This window comes from Glycine max, chromosome 10, assembly GCF_000004515.6.
Source record: "Glycine max cultivar Williams 82 chromosome 10, Glycine_max_v4.0, whole genome shotgun sequence".
Taxonomy (NCBI): domain Eukaryota; kingdom Viridiplantae; phylum Streptophyta; class Magnoliopsida; order Fabales; family Fabaceae; genus Glycine; species Glycine max.
This window is the reverse complement of record NC_038246.2, coordinates 41,603,148-41,628,489: the sequence shown is the minus strand read 5'-3', so window position 1 is coordinate 41,628,489 and position 25,342 is coordinate 41,603,148. Positions and strand designations below refer to the sequence as shown.

Genomic DNA, 25,342 nt, shown 5'->3' with positions numbered 1-25,342 from the left:
AATTGGTAATGGTTTATGGTCAAGATTAATTTAAAGGTTAAAAACATAGATCAATATAAGAAATTTTAAGAAAACAAAAGTTAAATCTCTTTTTGGATTTTTATCAAATATAATGAAAGACATTGAGGTTAGATTTCACCAAATTTCCCACTCATGTAACATAAAGATCATTAATTCATTTTTCACTATTCATAACCGGTATATATCCATAACTACTTATATATCCGGTTATTTAATTGGGTATATATTCAAAACATAGTAGATCATCGACACTGATAGAAGGATTTGTTGAATTTTGTTTTGTAACATTTAGAATTTCTCTCCCTCTATTTATATTATTGTGATTCGAACATTTAAGCATTTGATTCATTTCTCATTCAAATAAACAATAATAAAAAATGCATAAATTTCATCAAACCTTAGAGTATGTTTGAAAAATTATTTTAGCTTGATCATAACTTGGTTGGATTAGTTATAAGTTGATTTGACTATAATAAACTTTTTTTACAGACCAATTTTTTTTAGTAATTTATAATATATTTTTAGATGTTATTTCAACTAATATTTTTGCTTATAAGGTACTAACTTTTTTTTCATTTTTATTCTAACTAATTTACTATTTTTTTCATTTTAGAAATTCTTTTGTTTACCATGTCATCTTTATGTCATCTTATACTTATTAATTAAATTGTTAACTTATTTCATTAATTCTTGTAAAAAAAAAACTAATTTCATTAAATAGTTTTATCAACTCCTGTCAGCTGACTTAATATTTAATTTTCAACTTGTAATTTCTAGCTGTTAATGTTTTAATTAACTTATGATTTAAATTTGCTAATAACTCCATTAATTAATCTCATTACAAATAATAAAAATAAACAATAAGAAAAAAATGAGAATTAAATTAATCATCAATGCACGCGCATGCATGAATTACGATATTCACCGAACTAGAAAGAGAAAAAAAGGTACAGATCAAAATGACACTAGAAGCAAGAATAACAAACGATCGAAGCTAAACTAGCTAGGATGACCTAGTGTTGCGAATCAAGCACATATGAAACCCCTTAGGACTTCCTTATTGCAAGTATTGACAAGTTGAGTAAAGGAAATGAAAATATTGAGGTTGATGCCCTATGATGTTTGCTTTCAGGGCAATGTAGAGACACATTGCAACTTCAAAGTCAAAAAGGCCTTCAATTGTCAAGCAACAATGTTTCTTTAGAGGCAGATCCGTCGGAAAGTCCATCCACCCATTTAGAATACCCAAACATATGCCTAATTTGAGCACATCACGAGAACACCCCGTTGTCACATTCGACGAAAGAATATTAGTTGTAATAGTAGTACTCATGTTTGTCATGGGAGAACACTTGCACATCCAGAAACAAGTGCGAAGAACACAACATGAAGTGCCACAAAACCACACATTTTGGAAGTCATCTTAATATATAGATCACTCTCACTAGCAATTAAATAAAAATAATACTAGTTGAGTACTAAAAGAACGTGTTGGTGAAAATTATAGAAAGGTAACTTTTATAGTACTAATTAGCCTAAAAGTAAATTGTGTCTTGACAAAGATCTTGAGACTTGATCTTTTTAATATCCTGATTCAATGGTGAGTTTGATTGACGAAATTAATCTAGAATTACTCAAAGGCTATTTATAACATTTGCACGTGGAATAGTAGATCAGATCGTATCGTAACTTGTCATAAGATATGTTTAATAAAGGATCAAATTGAGTTTATAAATCTTTCTTTAACTAAAATGACAAATTTCTATATATATATATATATATAAACACTACGGATCTTTAGGTAAAGGATATGATATGACAATTTCTCTTCGCTGTATAACAAGAAAAACATTGAAAGTTTAATACAATTGATCATGATGAAATTTGTAAGGAAAAAAAAATAACAAACATGAAACAAAGAAGGAAAAAAAAACTACATAAATTTTTTACAGAAATTTAATTTGATACGGACAATTCTAAGAAATGTGTATATGAACAAGAACAAATAAATCTGCACCTGCTCGTACCCTGTCCAAGGCACTAGCTATTCTTAGTTTGCTAAACAGATTTGGGTGAAACCTCTCTAGAGCACACTATTAGTAGACATTTACCGCAACATGGCCTCATCAAATATTATACTGCTTGCATATTCAGTGACTGGAATCCATAGCCTTTGATTCATCTGCAGTTATGATGATATCCATTTAGGCCTAAAACCAAATGCATGATATGCCAAGTTTTGTTATGTTATCTATAACTATTAATAAAAGTAATTATCCCATTTCATGTACACATTTGCTATTTCTAATTTACCCTTCAATTACTTTTAAAAACCTCTCACAATCACAAGTAATTACAGTCTAAAATAGCTTTTAAACATGGCAGTTATTACAACTACATAAAAAAAACAGTTAAGGCACAATGCAAAGAGTGCCTGTTTTTCAACTAGTATAAATTAAGATTTATAATTTAATCCAAAGCAAGCTTCCCAAACAAACTTTCGAATCAACTTTGCTTAAACTCTTGGGTAGAAGTCCAAGAATGGTTCTATATTTTTCCAACATTTATCTCATCATTTAAGAGGCCATAAGGCTTTACCGTGTAACAATGCCAAGAACCACTTTTTATCTCAGAAATTTAATTTAATTATTATATATTATAAATGAAGGTCAAAAGGTTGAACACTTGCAACCAAGTCAGAAGCACCAATATTATTTCGCACTTTCATAAAATCTTAAGGTATTATATAGGCGGAGGTATGCAGTCATACCTTCACAAGTTGAGGGTATTACCTTGGTTACAGAGATTCATGAATGTTACATTCATAACATAAATGTTGACAGGAAAATTTTTATAATTATAATAATGAGTGTTTCACAATTAGCCTAAGTTTTACAATAAAGTGAGTCTATTTCAATGTATAGAGTATAGACTATAGAGAATGAACTCAGGTAAGGTGCTGGATTACTAAATAGAAATTTATTCCAAAAACCTCAGAACAAAAGATGAATTTTTGAGAAAAATCAAGTTTATAATGTAATTATAAGAGACATCGACATCCAGCTGCTTGTGTAAACTAAACCACATTGATTAAATCAATATATATATATATGTACTGAACCTACCTTAATTAACCTCAGAAAGGGGCCTCAAGTGATTCTTCCCAGACATCTCCACTGGCATTTGACATATCTTCACCATCTTCTTCCATGGAAAGCCTAATATACTCTCTATGTGCAAAACGATCCCACTCTGTCAAATTTGGATCCTCACGTTCCTAAACAAAATACCCTTGTTGTAATCAGAACTTGCTAAGATTACTAAGCCTTAATTGTTAGTGATATAGGATCTCAATCTTATTTTTACCTGACGTATGAGAAATGGATCACGAGTCTCGAAAGCAATAAACTTGTTGAGATTGAAAAGAATATTGAAAACATTTCCAGAAAGTTTGCTGCCTTTAACATCTCGTATTGTGATATATCCCTCATTCTGCAAACGTAGGACAGTTACCACTTGCTATACTGCAGAGGAGTAAAACAAAAACAAGTAAAAGAATCAAGACGCAAGAACAAGAACAAAGAAAAACCTCTGGTCCAATCATATCCACAATCTGACACAATATATCTTCAAACAGCACAGGCTCTTGGGCCATGCACTCCATCCGATGCAACTGCTCCTCATAAAAGAACTGCATTTCATTTGGTGTCAGCACTCCATTTCCATCCAAATCAATGCATTTGAACCTACAAGAATTTTTAAAAACAAATGTTGAGTTTCTATTAAATGCAGCAAATCAAATTCTGAACTTGCTACTGAAATACTGAATTTACAATCTAGAAATATATTGAACCCTTCAAAAACTTTGACTAAGCAGTGAGCTCCAATAATATGAGAACAAAAACTATTAAGTTAAATTATGCATGGACAACTTGTGCAAATGAGATGTTGACTAAATTAAAGGACATCACCAAATGTGTAAATAGCTACAGAAGATAATGTGCTTATTATGCATCAGGAAATGCTGGCAACATACTCTACTATTAGTTGAAATTTATTAGGACTTGTGAAACTGTGTGTGCAGCTAATTAATCAGGGAATGGGAATCTGTTAGGAACCAACAGCAGACTTCAACAAAGAAACCATTACAGGACTACAACCGAAGGCCCAAGAAACTGAGCCCATAATTCCAAACCAGAAATAATAAAGAGAGGGAAATTAGTTGTAGAGAGCAAGGAGCGGTCCAATATATGTAGAGAGGAGAGAGTATAGGGTCATGCGTAAGAAATTGATGGTTTTGGGAGCCAAGGGGATATTTTCTGGCTTGAGAGATCTTGTTAAGCTCTTCTTGTTTCTTCCTCATTACTTCCTTGCAGAAATAGAGTTTACGTTTTACTCACACAAGTTTCTATCAATTGATACTTTCATTGAGAGCCAATTGAAGTGAAATAAGTGTATTCAAACAATAGAAAATAAGTTGCACTCATTCGTGATCCAAGCTGTCATATATCAGTCAAGATGTATTGTTTTCTATTGCTGCTAAAAGGATCTTCAGTATTTAAGAAGGGTGGGAAGGATACCAGTATACGAGACTAGGTTCCGATGACTTATCTTCCTCAGCAAGTATAAAATAAACAAAATCTTCATAGTTCATCTTCCCTTCAATTTTACTGGTAAATTTCCTTGGAACCTGGCACAGTTTAAGCATACATAAGAAAAATATATTAAAATGCGTCAATATGGAACTGAAGATTTGATTGATTTAAGTAATCAATTCCCTTGTTTTGAAGTCATTCAAAGAAGGAAAAAATTGAAATGATTTGCAAAACAAATTCCACATTTGGGATACCTTAAAAATGAATAGAAATCATTTCGTTTAAGTAATTTACTTTATTACCCTAGAATATACAGATTGGGTAAACTAGTAAGGGCAAAATTATCAATTCAAATAATTAAAACTAAAATCAAACCAACCAAATTTCAGTGGATTTCTATACATAAATAAAAAAGGATTTAAAAAATCTAATTGATTATTATAACTTTTCAAATAAAGATTATAAATCAAATCAATTCATAAAATTTGTTGTTTCAAACACACTAACAATTTTCATATGAGGCTTGCTATAGCCATACACAGTAGAGCAGAGCTGAACTAGGCACATGCACATTGGCAAAGATTTAAAACACCAACAGACCTGAGAAAAAATTCTATCAACAATCCGATAGGTAAGAGAATGGTTCCCATATTTAATAAGGTTCTCTCTATCAATGAAAAAGTCATGATCTGTGTCGAGCTCCCAAAATTTGCAGTAAATGACATAAAAATGCTCATATGAGAAGTACCTGAAATTTCGTAAGATAATTAATGAAGCAAATACAAAGACAAGAAAATTTCAATTCTACAGAGAGAACTAAATTGAAAATGAAAGTCAATCATGGATTTGCAACAGCTTTGGGATCAAATTACTCAAGACTGAACATCAACCAAGCACAACAAGTAAGAAGAATAAAGGAAGTGGCCCACATATTAGAGCTGTGTTAGAGTAGTTACTGTTCTGTTATCCAGTTCAAATAATAGTTGTCGACTCAGTTATTTTAGATGGTTAGATTTCTGATTTATATATATAGATGTAGCTAACAGAGAAAACATGATAACAGTCAGATTCAGAATTCAGGGAATCTCCATTTTCTCCCAGTCTTCTTTTCTGACCTTGAATTCTATCTTTGGTGTTTTGCTTGTCAACAAGGTTTTAAGAAAGTTTTGAACCCTATAATTAAGGACAATAATTTGGGTGATGGATTCTGGGAGAGATCGATTGCTAATTAGGATGATTAAACATTCCTGTATTATTCATCCAGCGATTCATATATATAGAAGCATAAGCCAAACGCAATTGATTCTATTAGGATGACCAAATATTCATGTGTTATTCCTCCAGCAGTTGGTATAAATTGAGATTTATTTGGCATAAGCTTGTTCTTCAACCTGAAATGCTTCTATATTGTCTCTCTCTAACTCTTCCAAACTTCTTTTTTTTGTAATTAAAAGTAAAATCAAGAAATGAAAAAAGAAAACATTTTCTTAAACTAAACAGACCCTTAAACTTTTTTGTTCTTAAGTTTTTAGCTAGCCTTTCACGATACAAGGGTAGGAAAAAAACAATTCAATGAATTCACTAATGGCAAGGAGCAAGATCATCACTTTCTCAAGGCAAGGACATTATTCTATACTCTATAGGAGTTCATGCCAACAAATAAAAGAAGGAAATTTCCAGGACAAGGGCATGCTTTCAATAAAAAATCTAGTGATTTTCAGCTAAAAAGCCTTTACCTCAGTACTTTATTAATATCCTCTTCCTCATCTACATGTAGCATTGCATCAATTAGGTTCCCACGTTTCAATTCCCTTAGTGTAAGTCGGCCATTTCCTGATCTATTCATGTAGTAAAATATTCTATGTATGACAGTCTCAGCTGTTTAAGAACAAAACATGTAGCAGTCAGAAATAGGCTGAGAACTTTTTGATAACAAATGTAGAAAAGGAATAAATACAAGGATATGTTAAAAAAAAAAATCTTTAAGTTGAACCTCAGTAAGATAAAAAATCCTGGGACATTGTATATCTAATATGGCAATTCAATTGTGCTAATTATATTACAATGACAACCAACTCAGGCTAAAAAAGACTCTTGAAAGTTGAAATCCCAAATATAAACCCTAATCCCAAATCATAACTATGTTATTAATTTTTTTTTGGCTTCCCAAAGTATCCTCCCACTAGGCAGGTGAGAGACTAATTTCCCAGGGTATGGTCAAGTTTCAAAGCAAGGAGACCAACACACGTTGGTAGATTATAACTTTATATAAATATCATACCCTCATAATGACTTAAGTAGTGGACATGGTAATCAAAATTTAAAAAAAAAAAAGAAAAAAAAATCAGATCTAAAAGAGACATCATGTATCTGTAAATAATTTTTTTGTTTATATATATAGTATCATTGAACGGCATTATTAATGTGTTAAAAATAAGATGTGTTTTATGTCATATTAGTGAGCCACAGGCCAGAGTTATACTGATATAATCTTGCAACCGTAGTTTATGTTTGAATTTTTATACAGACACAGGGAGCCTAATCTTTCAAAGATACAATCTACTACTCTAGTTCATTTGTTATCCATCTTTTTCTTGCACTCCCTTTCTAGATTGTTAGATGGAGCTGGTTTCTCAAAGGAACCCAAGCCACCATCAGCTGCAGTGAAAAAAACAAATAAATAAAAAAAATGGCAATCTGTTTAAAGAGGTCAAATACCCTTTCCTAAGGCTGTACAAGGTGGATAATGGCCTGATTCAAAACAGAAAAGTTACAAACATCGTACACATTAGGACAAAATGGTGATTTAGGTTTTAGTCCAGGATTTGTTTATTTCGGTTCTGTTTTTCAAGATATTGGACAAAATTCAGATTGGTGGCTAGTGAATTGCTATTTGATGTTGGGTTGTTGATTTCTTGATGTGAGGATGCTGCTTTGTTCTTGATGTGAATTTTAGTGCTCTACTGCTCTGGTGTGATGTATCAGTATTTTTACTGAGATTTCCAATTCCAAATGAAGATAAACTGATATAAAGCACCACATCATGGCTATTTTACAAATAGAATGTCAGACAGCCCCACATTCAATCATACATTCCAACCTTGCCTATCAGAATTAAATGCCCTCCAAAAATTTTAGGTGACACTAGTGACCAGGAAATCCACTGATTTACCTAAAACAGATTTTAAGAAATAAAGACACTTCATACACAACTGTTTATCTAATTAATAAGACCATACCATATCTTTCCTGAAATTCAGGCGTGCTTTGCAAAAACTCCAATCCAGGATGAGTGGACAATAGTTCCCTCAGGACAGGTTTGAAATCATCCTACAACCAAAATAGAAAATTTTAATATCTATTTTAAAAGCCCTTTTTAAATTCATTTGAGAGACAAAAAATAGCAAAAACACATAGGACAGGAGTACACGTATGGCAGCTTATAAAACAAAGCAAACCTGTACAAGGTATGCTCGATATGGTTGCTTCAGTATGGTATATATTTGTGTGGGTAAATCCATAGCTAGCATATTACCCCGAATCCAATAGTCTATAAATTGATCCCTACAATATATGTTAGGATTTAGAGACATTAGTTCAATAGGCGGTAATGCCAATACCAAATGTACTCAAACTGCTACATGGTAAATTATGATATCAAATCAGTTGACATTCCATTTCTCTAGGAAAGCCAAACATGGTCCATTAAGATAAAAGACATTTTACACAAACAATAAGAATCATAGTAAAAATCATAGTGCAAAAGTGAGGGTGATATCCATCCCAGCTACATGTTGAAATTTAATGCTATTCATCTCAAAACAAACAAATAACTAAAAATGTAAAATGCTGAACAAGTATCAAAAGATCTTATAAGCATTCAACTTTATGCCCAAATGATATCTAGTAGGCAAGCAATTTCGCTCTTTAATATACTTATGCATAACAAACTAGTTAGCGGTAAGAAATAAATAACACTGACTAAGCAACTATCAAATGACTTGTAGAAGCACAATAAACTTCAGTCTCAAGAACAAATTAACAACTGCATTTTACACTTCTCCAGCCACGGTAGTCAAACTCAAGATACTCAGGAAGGGAAAACAGAATCTAAAATCATGGAATCATAACACAAAGCATAAAATAGCATATATAAGAGAAAAATACCTTTATAACAAACATCAAATACTTAATTAAGTCTAAATTCGTAATCATAAGCATAAGAAAGTCAATAAATAAATTCATACAAAACTCATAAATCAGTCATAAGTCACAAACAAAACAACTTAAGCTGTAAGTGCTTACTGCAGTACTGCTACTGTCTACTACTAGTACAAAACACCAAACACTTAAATACTCCACCAAGCATCCCATACTACTCGATATGGGACTTAAGACACCACATTATACTCAATTTCCTAATCCTATACAGACCCAACCCTCAAGGAGTATAACTCATTCATCCAGAAAATAAACAACTTTCAAAAACTCATTCTGTCTGCAAACATCTGGCAGCTCTATTTTTCTTACCATTTATATATCAAATGTATCAAAAGTAATATATATGATAGATTTAGAGTTAAAACTTCAAAATGCTTCATCTGATGCCATAATCTATTTAAATGAAATGATCCAATAAGAAATTTGGTACCTTGATATGGTTCCAGTAAAATTGACATCAATCTTTTTGAAAAGGGCAGTGGAGAAAAATGATGGAAGTTTGCAGAGCTCTTTTGTAAAAGACTTAAATTCTGCAAATTAGAATACAGATTAACAACAAAATTTGAAAAAAAACTGGTCTTTCCGCAGATAAAGCTATCATAATTGAGAATATAGAACTAATTAATTCATAAATACAATGTTCTCAATGGGAATTTCTCACCATGTAATTGTAGACCATCCAAATGACCATAAAATCGACTATCAATTTGATATAGGAAATGCTCTTTCATTTCACTTGGAGGTGGACGACCATTTTTGAAGTAGAACTGCAAGCATAATCAAAGTAATGCTAATACTGTAAAATAAGGAATTAATTCTTTGTACATATAACCAAAAAAATATAGAGAGAAAAAAATAAAGAATCAGTTAAGACTTACGACAATAAAAAATACCTGTGGAATGACCTCCCTCTCCCTTACAGGCTCACTGGCTAATTTTAGTGGAGATCCTAATGAAGGACTATTTCTCTGTTTTGTGGTACGTGGGGAACCAGATGAACTGCGCGGTGAAAGTGGTGGTGTACTCCCAGCAGGAAACAAGGAAGGTAGAGAGTTGATTGACAGAGCATTTGTATTTGTTGAGTTCTCAAGTGCATTCAAAGGAGCTCCTGCCTTTGCATCAGCAAGCAATGACTTAACCTGTTTTCATATTGCATCAATGAAAAAATTAAACAGATATAGATGAAAGGAACATACAAAAAATACACCAAGGAGAATTTTAAAAAATAATAGTGATGTTTTGGAGAAATAACAATTCAAAAACTGCATAGAATATCTCTAGTACTATTACTGCAAAACATAGGAAATCTATAGTCTATATAGCATCACTATTAAGTTTACACTATTATTGAGAAGTTTATTCCTTTTTAATGGTTATTTTAAGCTTCATGACAACCATTTAATGTATCTAAAATAAAATGCCCTATTCTGCTTTCAGGTGATTCTCACAGAACATTTATTCTATAAAATCACGTAGCTCAAAGTTCAGCCTTGTGTGAATCATGTGAGTGTTCAACCACTTCCACCACAATGCATAAGAATAAGAATATTTAACAAAGGAAGCAAGGAGCAGGGGAAACAAAAGGAATATTCATCCCAGTCATCAAGGACTGGAAAATAACATAGAATTGTTTGTTTTATTAAATAAGCATGAAGGACAAAATTCCCCTTAATACTTAATCCAGGCCAGGCCGCCAGGCGAATCATTGATTTTCAGATAGCACAGAAGACTCATGGTTTATTTTCCTGAATAGTTTTAGGACATGAAAAAGTAAATTACAAAACGTAATGTATCCCCTTAACCTACTATTGACTAAGAAAGGAAATAAAAGAAAGCCTCAGATTTTCATTGTCAATACTATGCTAAATAAGTCATATTTCAATAGTCAATACATCCAACATTGTTATGGTTCAAGAATTAGAGTGTTAGGGCACGTTTGTTTCCTATTTTTGAAAACTGATTTCCGTTTTTAGAAACAAAAAATATAAGGAAAATAACTTGTCTGATAAGATTAGTTTTTGAAAACCATTTTCAAAACTAATATCTCTTGTTTAGTTTTTAAAACCAATAAACCAAAACATCTCTAAGTTGTTTTGTTTCTATTACCAATGTAATTTTACATCTTCCCTTACTGCTACTCTCTAAAACTTAGTTTTAGAAAGTTGTTTTAAAAATAGTTTTTAAAAACTAAAAAACAATAATACAATCAAAACAATCAAAACAAACCCTTAACTTTCCTCATTTTGTTATTGACAAAGATCTTTCTCCTTTCTCTACTCTAGTTATTACTCAAATATTATTTCTATGATGTTTCTACAGGGAAAATAAATAAACTCCCTTCTTTTAATGTATCATGCTGATTGCTCTTAAGAATCTAAATTTAACTAAAATATGGATAGCACACTCCTCCAGTGTCCAGATGAACTCCCAATCAAAACTTAATAGTTAGCAACTTTTAAATAATTCAATTTAATCTAATTGCTATTCTCAAATTAGGGCAGCAAATGCAGCCTCTTAGACATAATTGGCATATACATCTAAGCACCACCACTTGGAAAATCTCATAATAACATTATCAATTGGCATTCGATAAATGCTGGTGCTTAAGATGGCTTATGATAAACTATAACCATCAAGCTACAAAGTATCAATAGAACTTCAACATTACAAGTCTTTCCCTCACATGATCTAGCTTGAAAGCATATCAGCATAAGCAAAGTAGTCAAACTCAAATTTTTTACTCACTCAGGAAGGGAAAACAGAACTGTAAATCGTGGAATCAAAACACAGCATAAAATTCTACAAGATTCATAAAATTATATAAATGCATATAACAAAACATAAATAAGAGAAAAATACCTCTATAACACACATCAAATACTTAAGCTTAAATTCCTAATCATAGCATATGAAAGTCAATAAATAAAGTCATGCAGAACAAGCTGTAAGTTCCTCCGGCAGTACTGCCAACTCCTATTACAAAATGCCAAGACATGAACACCGAGACCTCTAATTTAGATCATCCAAATTAAAATCATAATCACTAAAGAGATTGTCATTTCTTCTATCTTCTCCATCTCCTTCATCACAGCAACAGCGAAATAGATAAACAGACCAGAAAAGTCCAACCAGACAAACAAAACCAGAAAAACAGCAAACCAGAGGGTAGAGCTGCAGAGTAACAAAACAGAACCAGATTAAAACAGAGAAGAGCTCTGGATGCAGTGAAGTCGGGCAGTAGTTTTGGGGGAGGATTGTGAGAGGTTGAAAATGAATACAAGCAGTTGTTTTTCTCGGTTCTCTTAGTGTTGGGGTTAGTGAGCACTTGGTTTGTGAGCATTGGGTTTACAGGCTTAGGTTTGTAGAAGCCCAAAATGGGCAAAACACTTTTAAACCTGACCTGTCAAGCAGATAAAAAAAAAACTACAATTCTGCCAAGTATATGATTCTGCGGGCCAATTCTACCAATTCTACAGATTTTCAGTACTAAGGTCACGTCATGAACTCGCCCAGGCACCAAAGAAGCATGAAATCATGTGTCTCTAGAACCCCTCTATCAGATGGTGATTAAAATGAACACAATAACAGTTGTTTGTCTACTGTCAGAACTGGTATTCAAGACATTGGAGACTACCTTTTCTATGGTTAGGTCATTGGAACCTTGAAGTTCCATCAAGGCACTGTGCAGGAGATGGAAAGGGTCATTTATTGTGTTTAAATTATAAAAGCATAACTGGATAGTACCGTACTACCGTTTTGACTTTCCAGATCAGAGAATCAGAAACCTCTGCCAAGTGGCAATGAACTCAAGGTTAGTATTGTACACGACAAAGCTAAAGCTACTGCACAAGGAAGAAAAGAAATGCTCAAGCAACAAGTTAATCACAAAAGAGAATTGAATACAAATACAATCATGTAGCTCAAGGGATTCACAGTCTCCAGCAAGATAGAAACACATTTTACAGTTGGTTTAGATTATTTTACTATTACAGAAGTGTTCTGTTTTTACAGTTGATTTAGATTATTAATTATTAATATCTCCAGTCACATTTTAGTTCAATTCTGCAAACTGAAACCCCCGTGTAACAAAAGAAAAGCACTCTCAATTTGGGGATTAAAAAACTCTACACATCTTACTCTCTCTCTGCACCATGTCCACTAGTCAAGTGAATAACCAAAATCATTGATTCATTCATTTATAGAAAAGCATAAGTGGTTCAGTTCAAATGAACTACGTATGTATGTAGTGTGTACCAGGCGACAAGTATCTGGAAGCGAAAGCCACTGTGTGAATAGCTCCTCAACAACATAAGGACTCGATTTCAGTGCAAAAGGAGACACCTCCGGAAGCTGCAACAAATCTGGGTCCAAAGACACCACCAACTCCTCAGTTTCCTCCACATCCATCACAACAACACAATTCTCTACCTCTCATGCACTCACCAACCCTAATTCAATCACAAATTCCACAACCCCCGCCAAAAACCCTAAACCCCACTTTTTCAACAATCACTCCGATTCCTCCCCCTACCCTACCCTTCTTCTACCCCTTGAGTCGGCAAAACCCAGTAGCCAAGTTACGAACTTTCAGCAAAAAACAATCATGGGTACCGGAGAACAACAACAACACAGAGGGTCCTGTTGCTTCTCTTCATCCAAACACGAGTAGAAAATGAACACGGCCCAGAATTGAAAAATTCGGAGAGGGAAAAAATGGTTTTGGTGAGAATCAGAGAAGAAAAAATTTGAAAAGGAGGAGAAAATTGGAGTGTGAAATAAAGGGAAATGAAAAATTAAGAAAAGAGAAGAAAACCCTTGTTTGGTTTCGAGGTTTGAAAAGAAGGAGTGAGGAAGAGAGGAACGAAAAAAAAAAAAACAAAACGGTAGTGAAGAGATGAATGAGAAAACAAAAGAAAAGGGAAATGAAAAGAGAAGAAGAGGTAAAATTATAAAACAGTAGAGAGAGTTGTATTTATCTGTTGTGTCCGTGTGCTGTGGTGTGCACGCGCACTGTACCAACTGAAACTGCCGAGAGAGAGCGAGTGAGTGAGTGAGTCATTATCTTTTACTACACCGGAAGAATATTTTTGAATTTTTTCGGGTGGGAAAAATAGAGAAAACTATTTTTGTCCGATGATATGACGGAACTATTTCTTAAGATGATTTGTTAATAACATAAAATAAATAAATATTTTTACTTTCATTTTGAATTTAAAAAATAATGTTTAATATAAAAATTTAATTATAACTAATATAGGACAATATTTAGATATAATATTTTTAATATTATTCTTTAATTAAAGTATAATTTCACTTAAATTAAAACTATGATCAAAATTGATATTAAAGGTTGATACTTTTTATCAAAGAAAAACTTTTGTTTTTATTAGAGAAGAGCATTAAAAAAATTTAAAGGATTATACTTTAAGTTTTGTTTTTTGATACATTGTAATTCCAAGGAGTTGCATGGAAAAAAAAAAGTACTTGATTTGACCTTCTTTAATTGGCATTTTAGAATAAACATTTTATATGTCTATATTTTAAAAAAATTGAAACCTTTAATTATTTTTACACTAGTCGCTTTATTGTGAGGTCAAATAATAAATTAATAAGAAGTTCATAGTCCAAAGTTAAATTGTTAAAAAAAAATTCAACGTTAAAGTGAAATTATCTTTTACATATTCTCACTCTATATATATTCTTTAAATGTTTCAATACATTAATAATAATGATCATCTTATCTTTTTTTTATGTTAGATATTATGATATATGTTTCTCATATATATATATATAAACTAATGAAATCATTAAGTCAACTATTTTAGATTAATACTCATGAGCTATTAAAATATTATGCTTGCTTGAGTTAATACATTATGATAAGACAATTCTCTCACCTTGTCATATTTCATTAACCATTTAAAAATTTATTTTATAACTAAGGTTGGTTAAAAATCAATAAGACATGATTAAGAAATATTTTGTCCTCTCCTTCTCTCCACTCCCCCATCTTTTTTCTCCTTAAGCGTTCTGTTCGCACTCTCATCAACACTCTTTGCGCTTTTCATTTTTCAATGGCAACTCATGATTCAAGTTATGATCGCATCTCCATTCTTCAGTGAAAAAGGTATATCCAGAAATTTAAAAATTTAAATAAACAAGTATATTGATTATATCTTATAATTTATGTAAAATTTGTCTTTTTAAAATTAGAAAATAAGAATACACATACCCTTCATTTGAATTATAATACCTTGCACTCTTAATCCACTTAAAGTAAGGTAGATGCACATTTTATTCTTCGATTTACATGTTTATTTTTTAAATAAAATAAAAAAGAAAAATTGAGTTCTCTTCCCACATATTTAATTATAGAAAAATAGAAATAAAAAAGTTTCATAATGTATAATGCCATATATACCCTTTACCTTTTTTATTTTTAAGTATATTATTATTATCTAAATAAAAGTCGTCTCATTGATTAGGAAATATAAATTATTATTTATGTCTCACTACTCTTCCATTTTTATTGACTCATGAGAGGAGAAAATTTGGCATAAAATCTAATGCATTTTATTTCTTTATTAACTACTATATTTTTCATATATTAATTAACCAAACCATTGAAAACCCATACTTTCTCTCGGTGTTTTCTTTCTTACTGCTAACTTTTTAGGGTTTCAGACAAAGATCTTTACTAATAATCCTTTATAGTTTATACTCCTAAGTCCTACCAACTTTTCTTTCGATTCCAACTCTTGGTTCAAACTTTCATGCAGTCAACCAAGTAGCATTGATTGTTATGCATTAGATGGCATAGAGTTCTTACATGGCAGTAGGCTAGCTTCACTATAAAAGCTTAGGGTCTGTTTGTTTGTCAATTGTCATTGTAACTAACTTAGTATATATCTGCAAAGTGAAAATGATCATTTTCTTTGGTCGTGCTTCGTAAATCACAGGTTGATATTACATTTGGAATTTGTGTTGTGCCGAGATAAAAGATAATCAAACATGACGCGTTTGGAAGACAATTTGCTGTTTTGAATAATTGAATTTATATAATTGATTTTATTTAAAAATAATATTGAAGTAATAATTAACGTTCAGGTTATACTGAACTGAATTTTTTTTATAGAAAACCTCAAGTTCAAATCTTTTGGAGAGAAAAAATTGGATTGAGAGAGAATCATTTCAATTTTTCAACAAATGTTAATTATCTCCATAATTAATAAATACTTTACATGAAGACAAAAAATAAGTTTTTTATATTTAAAAACTTGGCTTGATTGTATTTTACTTTCATTATACTTTTTGTTTCCAAAGTTTTATAATGTCACAAATTTTGTTTTCATTTTATTTTGTGATTTTTGTCTCACTTTATAAAATATCATGGATTTTGCTCTCACATAGAAAACTTATCACAATTAATTTTTTTGGCAAATTTTCTTTTAAACTGTCACAATTAAGATAATTTTGTGATTTTTTTTATTAGTTGTGATGATTTTTTTATGTGAAGACAAAATTTGTGATTTTTTTAAAGGGAAAAAAATTTGCAATTAAGTCTTACACTTTTTGTTCCCTACGTATTGCAGTTGTGCAAGCTTGATCTCTCATATTTCAATTGAATTAATTTTAATTTTCATTTCTTACGATGATGTATTAAATAAACTAAGAGTACAATTAAGTCATTTCAATACATGTATGAGACAAATTACTAATTGTCATGCAATCAACATATCATCTAATGTCATGTTAGTAAAATTATACAATTATAATATTTAAGTGACTTAATCCGTGCAATTAATATATAAGAGACCAAGATTGCATAATTATATTACTAAAGAAACCAAAATTGTAATTAAACCTAAATTTTTTTATCCCAAAAGCAAGTTTGTAGTAAAATTCTTACTCATATTTTTTTTTCTTTTTAGTCAAACATGCTTTAAAGAGCAAAAGCAATTTCGATTTGAAATAACTATCATTATTTTTTTTTTCAGAATCACATCCACTCAACTCCAAGTCATTTCTCGACCCACCATTTTTTCAAACTTGCTATAAATTTTCTTGTTATTTGTCTTCTACGTGTTGGACGAAGGACCACTTTCTTATTACATATTTGAAAGTTTGTTTCTAGGTTTGCTGGTTGTTTTATAAAAAAAAACGAATTTGTATAAGCTGCTCCTTGGATTACTAATTTACAATATAAGGCTATGTAACTGTCAAAGTCGTGATTCAATTGAATCTTCCCCAGACCAATCAAGATATAGTGAAGCCCACCAATTGACAACTATCAAGAACATGTGGGATCACCGCCAAAGCACTCACCTCCAGAGACATTGCTCACGACAAATCTCTGAATAATCAATTCAGCAGCACCCCTCAACATCAAAGTTCCCCCCTTTCCTTCCTTCATCGAAGCTTATAAGAACATCTTGCCAGACACTTAATTATGTTGCTAAATTTCAGTGATCTCAAACCTGATCTAGCTCGCCTTCGCTCGAACACTTTGGAGGCATTCTAACTTATCGAAATTGCTAATTACACAACGCATCAGTCAAACTGGCTAAAATGCACATCAATTTTCTCCTATCCATAACCAGAGCCAACAATTGACAATTTCATTCCCTCAAATGTACATTGGAACCAAATAGACGGGGTGGGTATAAAATATGCATAGAAAGGGTGCAAAACATCCAAAAGCATTTTTGCAGATTCTTTTCCTTTCCTTCAACAGAAAAATAGAGGATGTATTTATTACAAGTAGCCATATATTAACAAATTCCTTAAGTAACATAGTATCTCTTCATGAATGGGTCCATGCTGAAATAATCATGGAAGAACATCTGAAGAGGTATAGAAGAGTCTGTCAAATCTTCAGGAACAAGTTTCAATGAGCTTTTTAGCCTTGAAAGGACCCAACATTGGATGGAAATATACAAATGTAATCAACATGTGTAGACATCTCAAAGGAAAGGTATCAGGGCAGAACTAAGACCCTTGAAACAAGAAATCTGCTGACCACACAGTTCTTCATTTCCTTTTTCCTGAACCAAGTGACAGGAGTTCAAAGCTCCTGAGTGTATCATCACGACCACCTCTTGTTGCTGAAGCCCGTGATAAAGATGTTTTGGATTCAAAACCAGGTTGAAGTCTCTGAGTTGTTGATAGTCGGCCACTGCTTAAGACCAGTCGGCTAGAACGGCTTTCACTAGGCTCACCAGAAGAGCTTGGCCGGCTGCTAGACAAGACAGGCTTTTTTGAAGAACTGCCATTACGAGAAGAGCTGCGAGGCCTCTCAGAATTAGCTTGCTGCAAAGGATAAGTGTTACATGACAAGAAGATTAAGTATAAGCAGTCCCATGTTGAAGTTTGACGGTAACCAATTCATAGAGAGAAAACAATAATGACAGATACTAACCACGTCTTTGGAAGATGGCACATCATCTGAAGACTTATGCCTAGAAAGCTCACTATGTAGAACAAGTCCAGAGCCATTCCTCCTTGCAAATGCCTCAACTGCACCTGAGAAACCCCCGAAAACATAGGTAAAAATCTTTTGCTGATGAAAGCCTTTCTCATACAATTTGTAGAATTGAAATAATAAACTACTTTGTCGTGCACAATGTACAGACATATTTTTTGAAAGGTGGAAATAATCGGTTTCAAAACTGTTGGCAATTGAGATTTTTCCAAGCTGTTATTATAAAATATTTTAATGTCTCTGCAGTTTTTGTGGTTGCTTGTAAGTTTGTTTAAAGTTTGCTTGTGCTCAGAACAGGAACTTTTAGCTGTTTGCTTTAGTTATAGCCATAATTTGCTTTAGTTATAGCCATAACAAGTTCAAAGTGTGCAAATCTGAAATATATCATATCAGTTTTTGCTCCTCTCTTCTTTATACGTTTATATTTTTGCTGTCCTGATGTTCTGTTTCTGGTTTTTAACAAAAACAAATCATGAGAATGAAAGCACATAAACAAAAAAAAAAAAATAGAACTTTAAGGATTATTAATATACAGGACATTAAAACTATTTATCAGCATAGCAGTAATTGCTTAAAATAATAAATTTCAGATCTAGCTGTAGCAGGATGAAACCTGAAGGCCGTTCTATTCTCTCCCCTGATTGTCCTGGGTTTATGACTGGTTTCCCACTTGGCTGTTGAAAATGCAGCAAAAAAAATGATTAACAAGAACCTTTACTTTTCGCTAGAAATGTAATGAAACCACACTAGTTAAGAAGTACTCACTCGGGCTCTAGAACTGGATCCAATTTGAGGATACTTCAGCATAGTCCAATCAAATACATAATCAAACTGATAACCTGTAAAAGCAAGATTTTCAAAGCCTAATAGAATTTCATTACTCATTAAGAAACATATATATATATATATATATATGAAGCTAACCTTCTCGGATAAATAGGTCCCGAAAGAGTCTCTTAAGATAAGAATAATCAGGCTTATCTTCAAACCGCAATGATCGGCAGTAGTGGAAGTATGATGTGAATTCCAATGGATATGACTTGCATAAGACCTGTATCAGAAACAAATACAATAAATTCTTTGCATCATATAATATTGGAGAGAACTAATTTACTGCACAACCAATTGTACCTAGTTAAAGAAAAAACAATATACATGATGCAGAAAAATGCAAGTAGAGAACAAATTCTACTGATGACTAAATCAGCTAAAAGCCATTAATCATCCTAAGATGAATAAAGCTTTTTCCATAATTATTCTAATCAGGGACAGATCCAGGAGTGTATAAAAGGGGGGCCGAATTTTTTTACATAATTATTTAAATATTTAAGATTTAAAAAATAATTGTTCAATAAATAACAGGCTTAAAAAAATACTTCGCATTGATATGATGTACTACTAAATTTTTTTCAAGCAAATATCAACTCATATACATTTTCTTTTATTAATATTTTTTTCTTTTTTCTTTTTTTTTTCTCATGTATACACAAAAGGTCCTAAGGGAGGGGGCAATCCCCCTGCTTGCCCCCCCATGGATCCGTCCCTGATTCTAATCATTAAAACTTTGACATAAAAGCTTCTTGTGAGCAAGTAATAATACCTCTATTGGAGTAAGCATCTTCTTCTCACTTATCTTGTCATATTTTTGCTTTTTGGTGCCAGCTCTCAAGCCTTGCCATGGGAGACTGGAAAACAATTGCCAAAAACAATGTTAAAATACAATGATAAATGTTATTGCAGGAAAAAAAAATCAGCAACTCAACCAACCTTCCTCTCAAAAAATACATGAGCACATATCCGAGAGATTCTAGATCATCTCTTCTGCTTTGTTCTGCAAGAATTATCAGAACAAGATATACTATAAACTTATGTCCATTTTTAGTTAAAAAAATTTAAGAAAATCTTATTGATTAGTAGGTGCAAGCCTGCAGCCTCACTCACCAACTCCCAGATGAGTATTAACACTTGCATACCGAGCAGTTCCAGTGAGATTTTTGTTTTCCCTGGAAAAAAAAAAGTACAGTGATCATTTGTAAAAGAAAAGGAGAGGAATGTGTACACCAATAATTATTTTATATATTAAAATATACAGGTTCAAAGGAAGACACACGAGACCACAGGAGCAGGTTCAAGTTTTAGAATATTATTTTTGATTTTGGTTCAGGTTCAAAACTAGTAAAACTCAAATTTCACCCACCAATTTAACCCCTAGCAAGCCTGTTAGCAATCCCAGGCCCATCACCACAGCTATATGATAGGACAGTTATGCATCTGAATTATTAGTGTTTGTGTAGTATTGTTTAGGCACTTATGCATTTGTGTGACATTGTACTTTGTATATGTATACTCAAGGAATGAAATCAAAACAAGCTGCAGAGCCCGCCCAACAAAATCTCAAATATATTACCTGTATGGAATATGCTTGTGAGTTTGAAGATCCCGATACTTTTTTGCCAGGCCATAATCAATTATGTATACCTGCAATGTATAAAAAAAAATCAGAAATTTTGAGATAAGATTTCAGTCACCGATATCAAACAGTGGTAACTGCAATACAAAAGCAAAACCAACCAAGTTTTTTTATACATGACACCTGTCTAGCAGTAAGCAAATTCAAAGACACATTGTCAACTGACCTACTTTTTCTTTTCTTTTTTTACCTTGGTGCAATAACTAATTGTGATGAGTGATGACTAATGATGCATGAAGATTTATGAAAAAGGAAAGAGAAAACATTGATGAAGCCAAGGTAAAAAAATTAAAGGGTCTTGAGTCAAAGAGAGAAATATGTTACCAAGAACTAAATATTTCACTCAAAATTAGAGACAAGAATATCAAACAATCAGTTAAACAAGTGTTATGAAGATTTATATCAGCTAAGTGAATAAAATTATATTGAAGACGAGAAATTTACTAATTCTGTCGATGGTCCCTTGAAGAATAGAAATATCTGAATAAAATAATGCATTGGGCAAGTAGGAAAACTCCCATAAAGAAGGTTTACAATAGGAGGAATAAGGGGGAGAACAGTATACTAGAATCCTAAGGAATGGGTAACAGTAACTACAACCCAATAGACAATTAATTGTAAAGTCAGAAGATAATGAATAGGCTTTGCTCGATAGATAATTAATCGCAACAGTCAGGAGAGAATAAATAGGGATCAACCAATAGACAATTATGTTTAACAAACTGGAGAGAATAAATAGGGAGCCTTATTTACATTTACAGCATCCAAAAAAAATAAATTACATATCCTATGGCTACTACACTAGAAATTTATTGCAACGTTGAAGTCTACATATATCCATAATGTGAAAGAAAAACCTTAGATCATAATCTTAAATCATAATTTAAACTACTTCAAAATACAAGTGAGATGTCATGCATAAGCACCCAACCAGATAAGGCTAAATTCAAATAAACGTGGGATCCACAATATACCTGATTTGCCTTGCGGCCTAAGCCCATTAAAAAGTTGTCAGGCTTTATATCACGATGCAGAAAACCCCGAGAGTGCATGTACTCAACTCTGTTTATCTAGGTGAGCCAAATAAAAGAAGAGTAAAGAAACAGCAGCTGTCTGTTTAAAGTTTAGTTTTCTTGAAATGAAAGTCATACTTACTAGCTGATCTGCCAGCATCAGAACTGTTTTCAGGGATAATTTTCTATTGCAATAGTTAAACAAGTCTTCAAGACTTGGCCCAAGGAGGTCAATAACCATGACATTGTAGTCACCCTCAACTCCAAACCATTTTAGATGGGGTATACCAGCTTCAAAAAAAGAAAAGAGGTCGTAAACTACTAATTTCACTTCATGACAGTAAAGAAAATGAATACATGTCTTGTCCGCAAGAAAAGAAGTTGAAGTATAAATTGGAAGGAAAAAAAGAATGAAAGGATGAAAACTTACTTCCCCCTTGAAGAAGCATATACAGTTTAGACTCATAGTGAAGCTGTGGGTGCTTGGTTTTCACAGATTCCTGATTAACAAAGACAATTGGGAAGAAAGGTAATAGTTAAACTTTGAAATTTGAAAAAGCTATCTTACAAATTGTCACAATACTCAGGCAGTAAAATACAACAGATCCAAATATCTGTATTATGAGATACTTTACAGAAAATAATCAAGAAAAATAAAAGTCACAAAGTACAAAGCCAAGACTTGCACTAATGATTTAAAGCAACCAATACTCAGGCAGTAAAATACAACAGATCCAAATATCTGTATTATGAGATACGTTACAGAAAATAATCAAGAAAAATAAAAGTCACAAAGTACAAAGCCAAGACTTGCACTAATGATTTAAAGCAACCAAATATTGAGTTGAGACAACATCACAGCAACAGTTGTTTAAAAGGTCAAGCTAATAAAAAAAAAAGATTCTGGCCAAATAAGTGTGCATTATTATTGAAACATGAAACAGCATGTCAAATAATGTATGCAGTTCAAATCTTAGACTACAATAATTTATCTTTTCCTCATTTGCCAACATATACACAAATACAGTCTGATAATCATATGATCATCTAAGGCATATTTTAGGCAGGGGCGCTGAGTACATTATATATAATTATATAAATACAGAAATAGTCTCTGATGAGTTATCACACCTACTAAAAAGCATGACTTTTCAATTTATTAGTATATCTCTATGGGATTTCACTGCTGTCAGATGTCACAAAGGAATCTACCAATACCCTTTTAAATTTTTCACCAGCAACATTTCCAATTCAACAGTTATCCTAAAACCCCCTTTCTTCTCAGTAACACATGGCAAAAGAAGCATGCACAATATCGCAAATATTCCCCTAGGTCAGCTGAAGGTCAAGCAACCAGTAAACAAAAGCATACCAATCACTTCACTTCCACAACAAAAAAATCCATCTATGCACTATGAAAAACAAAAACATTATAAAGACTTCCAAGCATTTAACAATCCCAAACACCCAATAGAACTCAATGATTGAACTCACCAGCTTGACAGCCACTTCCTCCCCACTTTGCACATTAACACCTGAAACAAACAAAAGCACCAGAGGATCAAAAGAGGTGCAAAGACCAAATGCTAATGTTATAAAAGCAATACTCATAAAGTGCTTACCTAAGTAAAGCTCTCCAAACGATCCACTCCCAATCTTCCTCCCAAGCTTGAATTTTCCACCAATAACATGATCCATGATACAAGCCCAATCTCTTGATCCTTAACTAATTACAAAAGCACTCAACTACACACCTCAATTTTTTTTTTAAAATTTTTTTTTGCCTTATCCGAGTATCTCATAAACGATTCATCTTTATTTACAGCACAATCTCAGATCCACCGAGATTTACCACTAACACAGAGATCCGAAGGTGTATTTAACAACTAAAAAATTCAGGCTATACTAACCCCCAATACTTCAAAAACCAACAAAAAAGAAAACTTTTGATCAGCGAAAATAAGATCAAAAACTAGAATCTACAAAACACCCATTGCTCGGCGAATCGAAGCACAATCGCGATTCTGGGGTCACTCAAAGAAACCACTTTTCCTCTTCATCGGAGAAATAGCTAAAATAGTGAAAAGGGTAGGACAAAAATCGCAGTAACAGTGAGTAGATAAACTAAATTGTGCTCTATAGCCGCGAATAGTGTGAAAATTTGGGAAAGTGTAGAAGGAAGAGGGAAGAAGAATCTAATGGGTACGATAATCTCGGGCGACGAGGGGTGATAGATTTGGCATCCACTTTCGGATCTGTCTTTGAGGACAGTGAGTGGATTTTGTAGGGAAAAATTCAGATTCGGGAAAAGAAAAGAAAAAGAAAAGAAAGTGAGATGAGAATGAGAGATAGAGAGAACATAGAAAAGAAAGAAAGGCTAAATGTAAGGTTAGAGGAGGAAGAAGATGAACGACTGTCCAAACTCAAGCTAGTGACACGATATTATATGATTATTTATTTATTTATTTTACTTTTAAATATTTTCTTTTTTATGCATATGAATATAAATTTTAAATAAAGGGTATTGCATAAATCATAGATCATAAATCATTATAATAGGTTATTTAATCATAAATTATTATATTTATATATATGATAAATTTATTAATTCTTATAATAATTATTTTAAAATTTAAGTTAACAGTGATTTTTATTTATTGATAACGGAAATTTTGTTATCCTAAAGTGCATATTCATTAAATTATTTTATTTAAATATATTTTTTGTGTAATTTTTTTATATGATCGTTCAATTAAAAAACATGTATGAAAAAACATGTATGATGTATAAGTTAAACTTATAGTGACTTCTAATTAATTAGTACAAGTATATAAAGTATTAGGATCAATTCAGTGGTGAGAGTTTGAAATAGTATGCAAGAGATTTTATGTTTAAACCTAAGTGTGATTATTATAGGTAAAAAAAACCCATTAATACTCGTATATATTTTTTCACAATATGCCAAAATTAATCTCAAATCATATTCAAATATGTTAAAAACTATAATAAACGTATACATTAATGTATAGTGTATGTTAATATTTTTTTTATTTCTTTAACAACTGCCTTAAAAACGTTACTCAACATTTGCCTCGACTTAATGCATTAGAGATTTTGAATCATGTTTTATTCTTTAATTTTTTTATACCTGAAATACTAGTGATACACTATACATTATTTAATAGGCTTTTTAAATATATTTTATGCTATTAGTTTAATTTTTTTTTGTTAATTACATATTCTTGTAGATCTCGTTTCTCATTTAATTAATAAATTTTCTTCTTCTTCTAATTTTATAATTTTTAAATTTTAACCAATAACAAAATAAATTGTGTATTAAAACAAGTGTGTTATTAGGACTCCTATTGTTTATGTTGTTGTTCAAAGACATGAATTGGGTGGAATGTAATCATTTTTTTATCTTTTAGTTAGATTTTTTAAATCTACAATTCAACGCAATAATTGAAACATGATAAAATATATATATTTTCTATCTTTCTTTGATTTAAAATTTGAGACAATACTTTTTAAAAAGAAAAAA

The 25,342-nt window shown here is 31.9% G+C and overlaps 2 protein-coding genes across 3 annotated transcripts; both read right to left on the bottom strand.

Annotated features, from left to right (window-relative positions):
- Window positions 1-1,858: 1,858 nt before the first annotated feature.
- LOC100793000 (serine/threonine protein phosphatase 2A regulatory subunit B''beta) lies at window positions 1,859-13,782 on the bottom strand. Of its 2 annotated transcripts, XM_026124136.2 has the most exons (14): window positions 13,092-13,205; window positions 12,472-12,624; window positions 9,731-9,976; window positions 9,499-9,604; window positions 9,268-9,367; window positions 8,075-8,180; window positions 7,856-7,946; window positions 6,353-6,494; window positions 5,217-5,364; window positions 4,602-4,711; window positions 3,611-3,767; window positions 3,388-3,513; window positions 3,147-3,298; window positions 1,859-2,203 (listed from the first exon to the last, which is right to left on the bottom strand). In XM_026124136.2, exons 2-13 carry the CDS (start codon window positions 12,508-12,510, stop codon window positions 3,158-3,160), a joined length of 1,512 nt encoding a protein of 503 aa, XP_025979921.1. In that variant the 5' UTR covers window positions 12,511-12,624; window positions 13,092-13,205; the 3' UTR covers window positions 1,859-2,203; window positions 3,147-3,157. The 2 variants fall into 2 exon arrangements, with proteins under 2 accessions (XP_025979921.1, XP_003536224.1); XM_003536176.5 differs by lacking the exon at window positions 12,472-12,624 and having other exon boundaries at window positions 13,092-13,782.
- A 3,757-nt stretch (window positions 13,783-17,539) lies between these two features.
- LOC100790721 (casein kinase 1-like protein 10) lies at window positions 17,540-24,228 on the bottom strand. Its single transcript, XM_003536170.5, has 14 exons — window positions 23,424-24,228; window positions 23,296-23,336; window positions 22,232-22,301; window positions 21,944-22,092; window positions 21,763-21,858; window positions 20,726-20,796; window positions 20,260-20,321; window positions 20,086-20,149; window positions 19,919-20,003; window positions 19,243-19,369; window positions 19,084-19,157; window positions 18,932-18,992; window positions 18,256-18,359; window positions 17,540-18,146 (listed from the first exon to the last, which is right to left on the bottom strand). The coding sequence occupies exons 1-14, from the start codon at window positions 23,497-23,499 to the stop codon at window positions 17,868-17,870; spliced, it is 1,359 nt and encodes a 452-aa protein (XP_003536218.1). The 5' UTR covers window positions 23,500-24,228; the 3' UTR covers window positions 17,540-17,867.
- Window positions 24,229-25,342: the final 1,114 nt, after the last annotated feature.

Bases quoted from the DNA above. Each gene is read 5' to 3' on its own strand.
- LOC100793000 (XM_003536176.5), bottom strand. From the start codon at position 13,244: ATGGATGTGGAGGAAACTGAGGAGTTGGTGGTGTCTTTGGACCCAGAT. The intron at 9,977-13,091 runs GTACACACTACA...ATATGAAAACAG, and splicing joins TTCCAGATACTTGTCGCCTG to GTTAAGTCATTGCTTGCTGA. The intron at 7,947-8,074 runs GTTTGCTTTGTT...TTTTGGTTGTAG, and splicing joins ATCGAGCATACCTTGTACAG to GATGATTTCAAACCTGTCCT.
- LOC100790721 (XM_003536170.5), bottom strand. From the start codon at position 23,499: ATGGATCATGTTATTGGTGGAAAATTCAAGCTTGGGAGGAAGATTGGG. The intron at 21,859-21,943 runs GTAAGTATGACT...TGGCTCACCTAG, and splicing joins TGATGCTGGCAGATCAGCTA to ATAAACAGAGTTGAGTACAT. The intron at 20,004-20,085 runs GTTGGTTGAGTT...ATTGTTTTCCAG, and splicing joins ATGTATTTTTTGAGAGGAAG to TCTCCCATGGCAAGGCTTGA.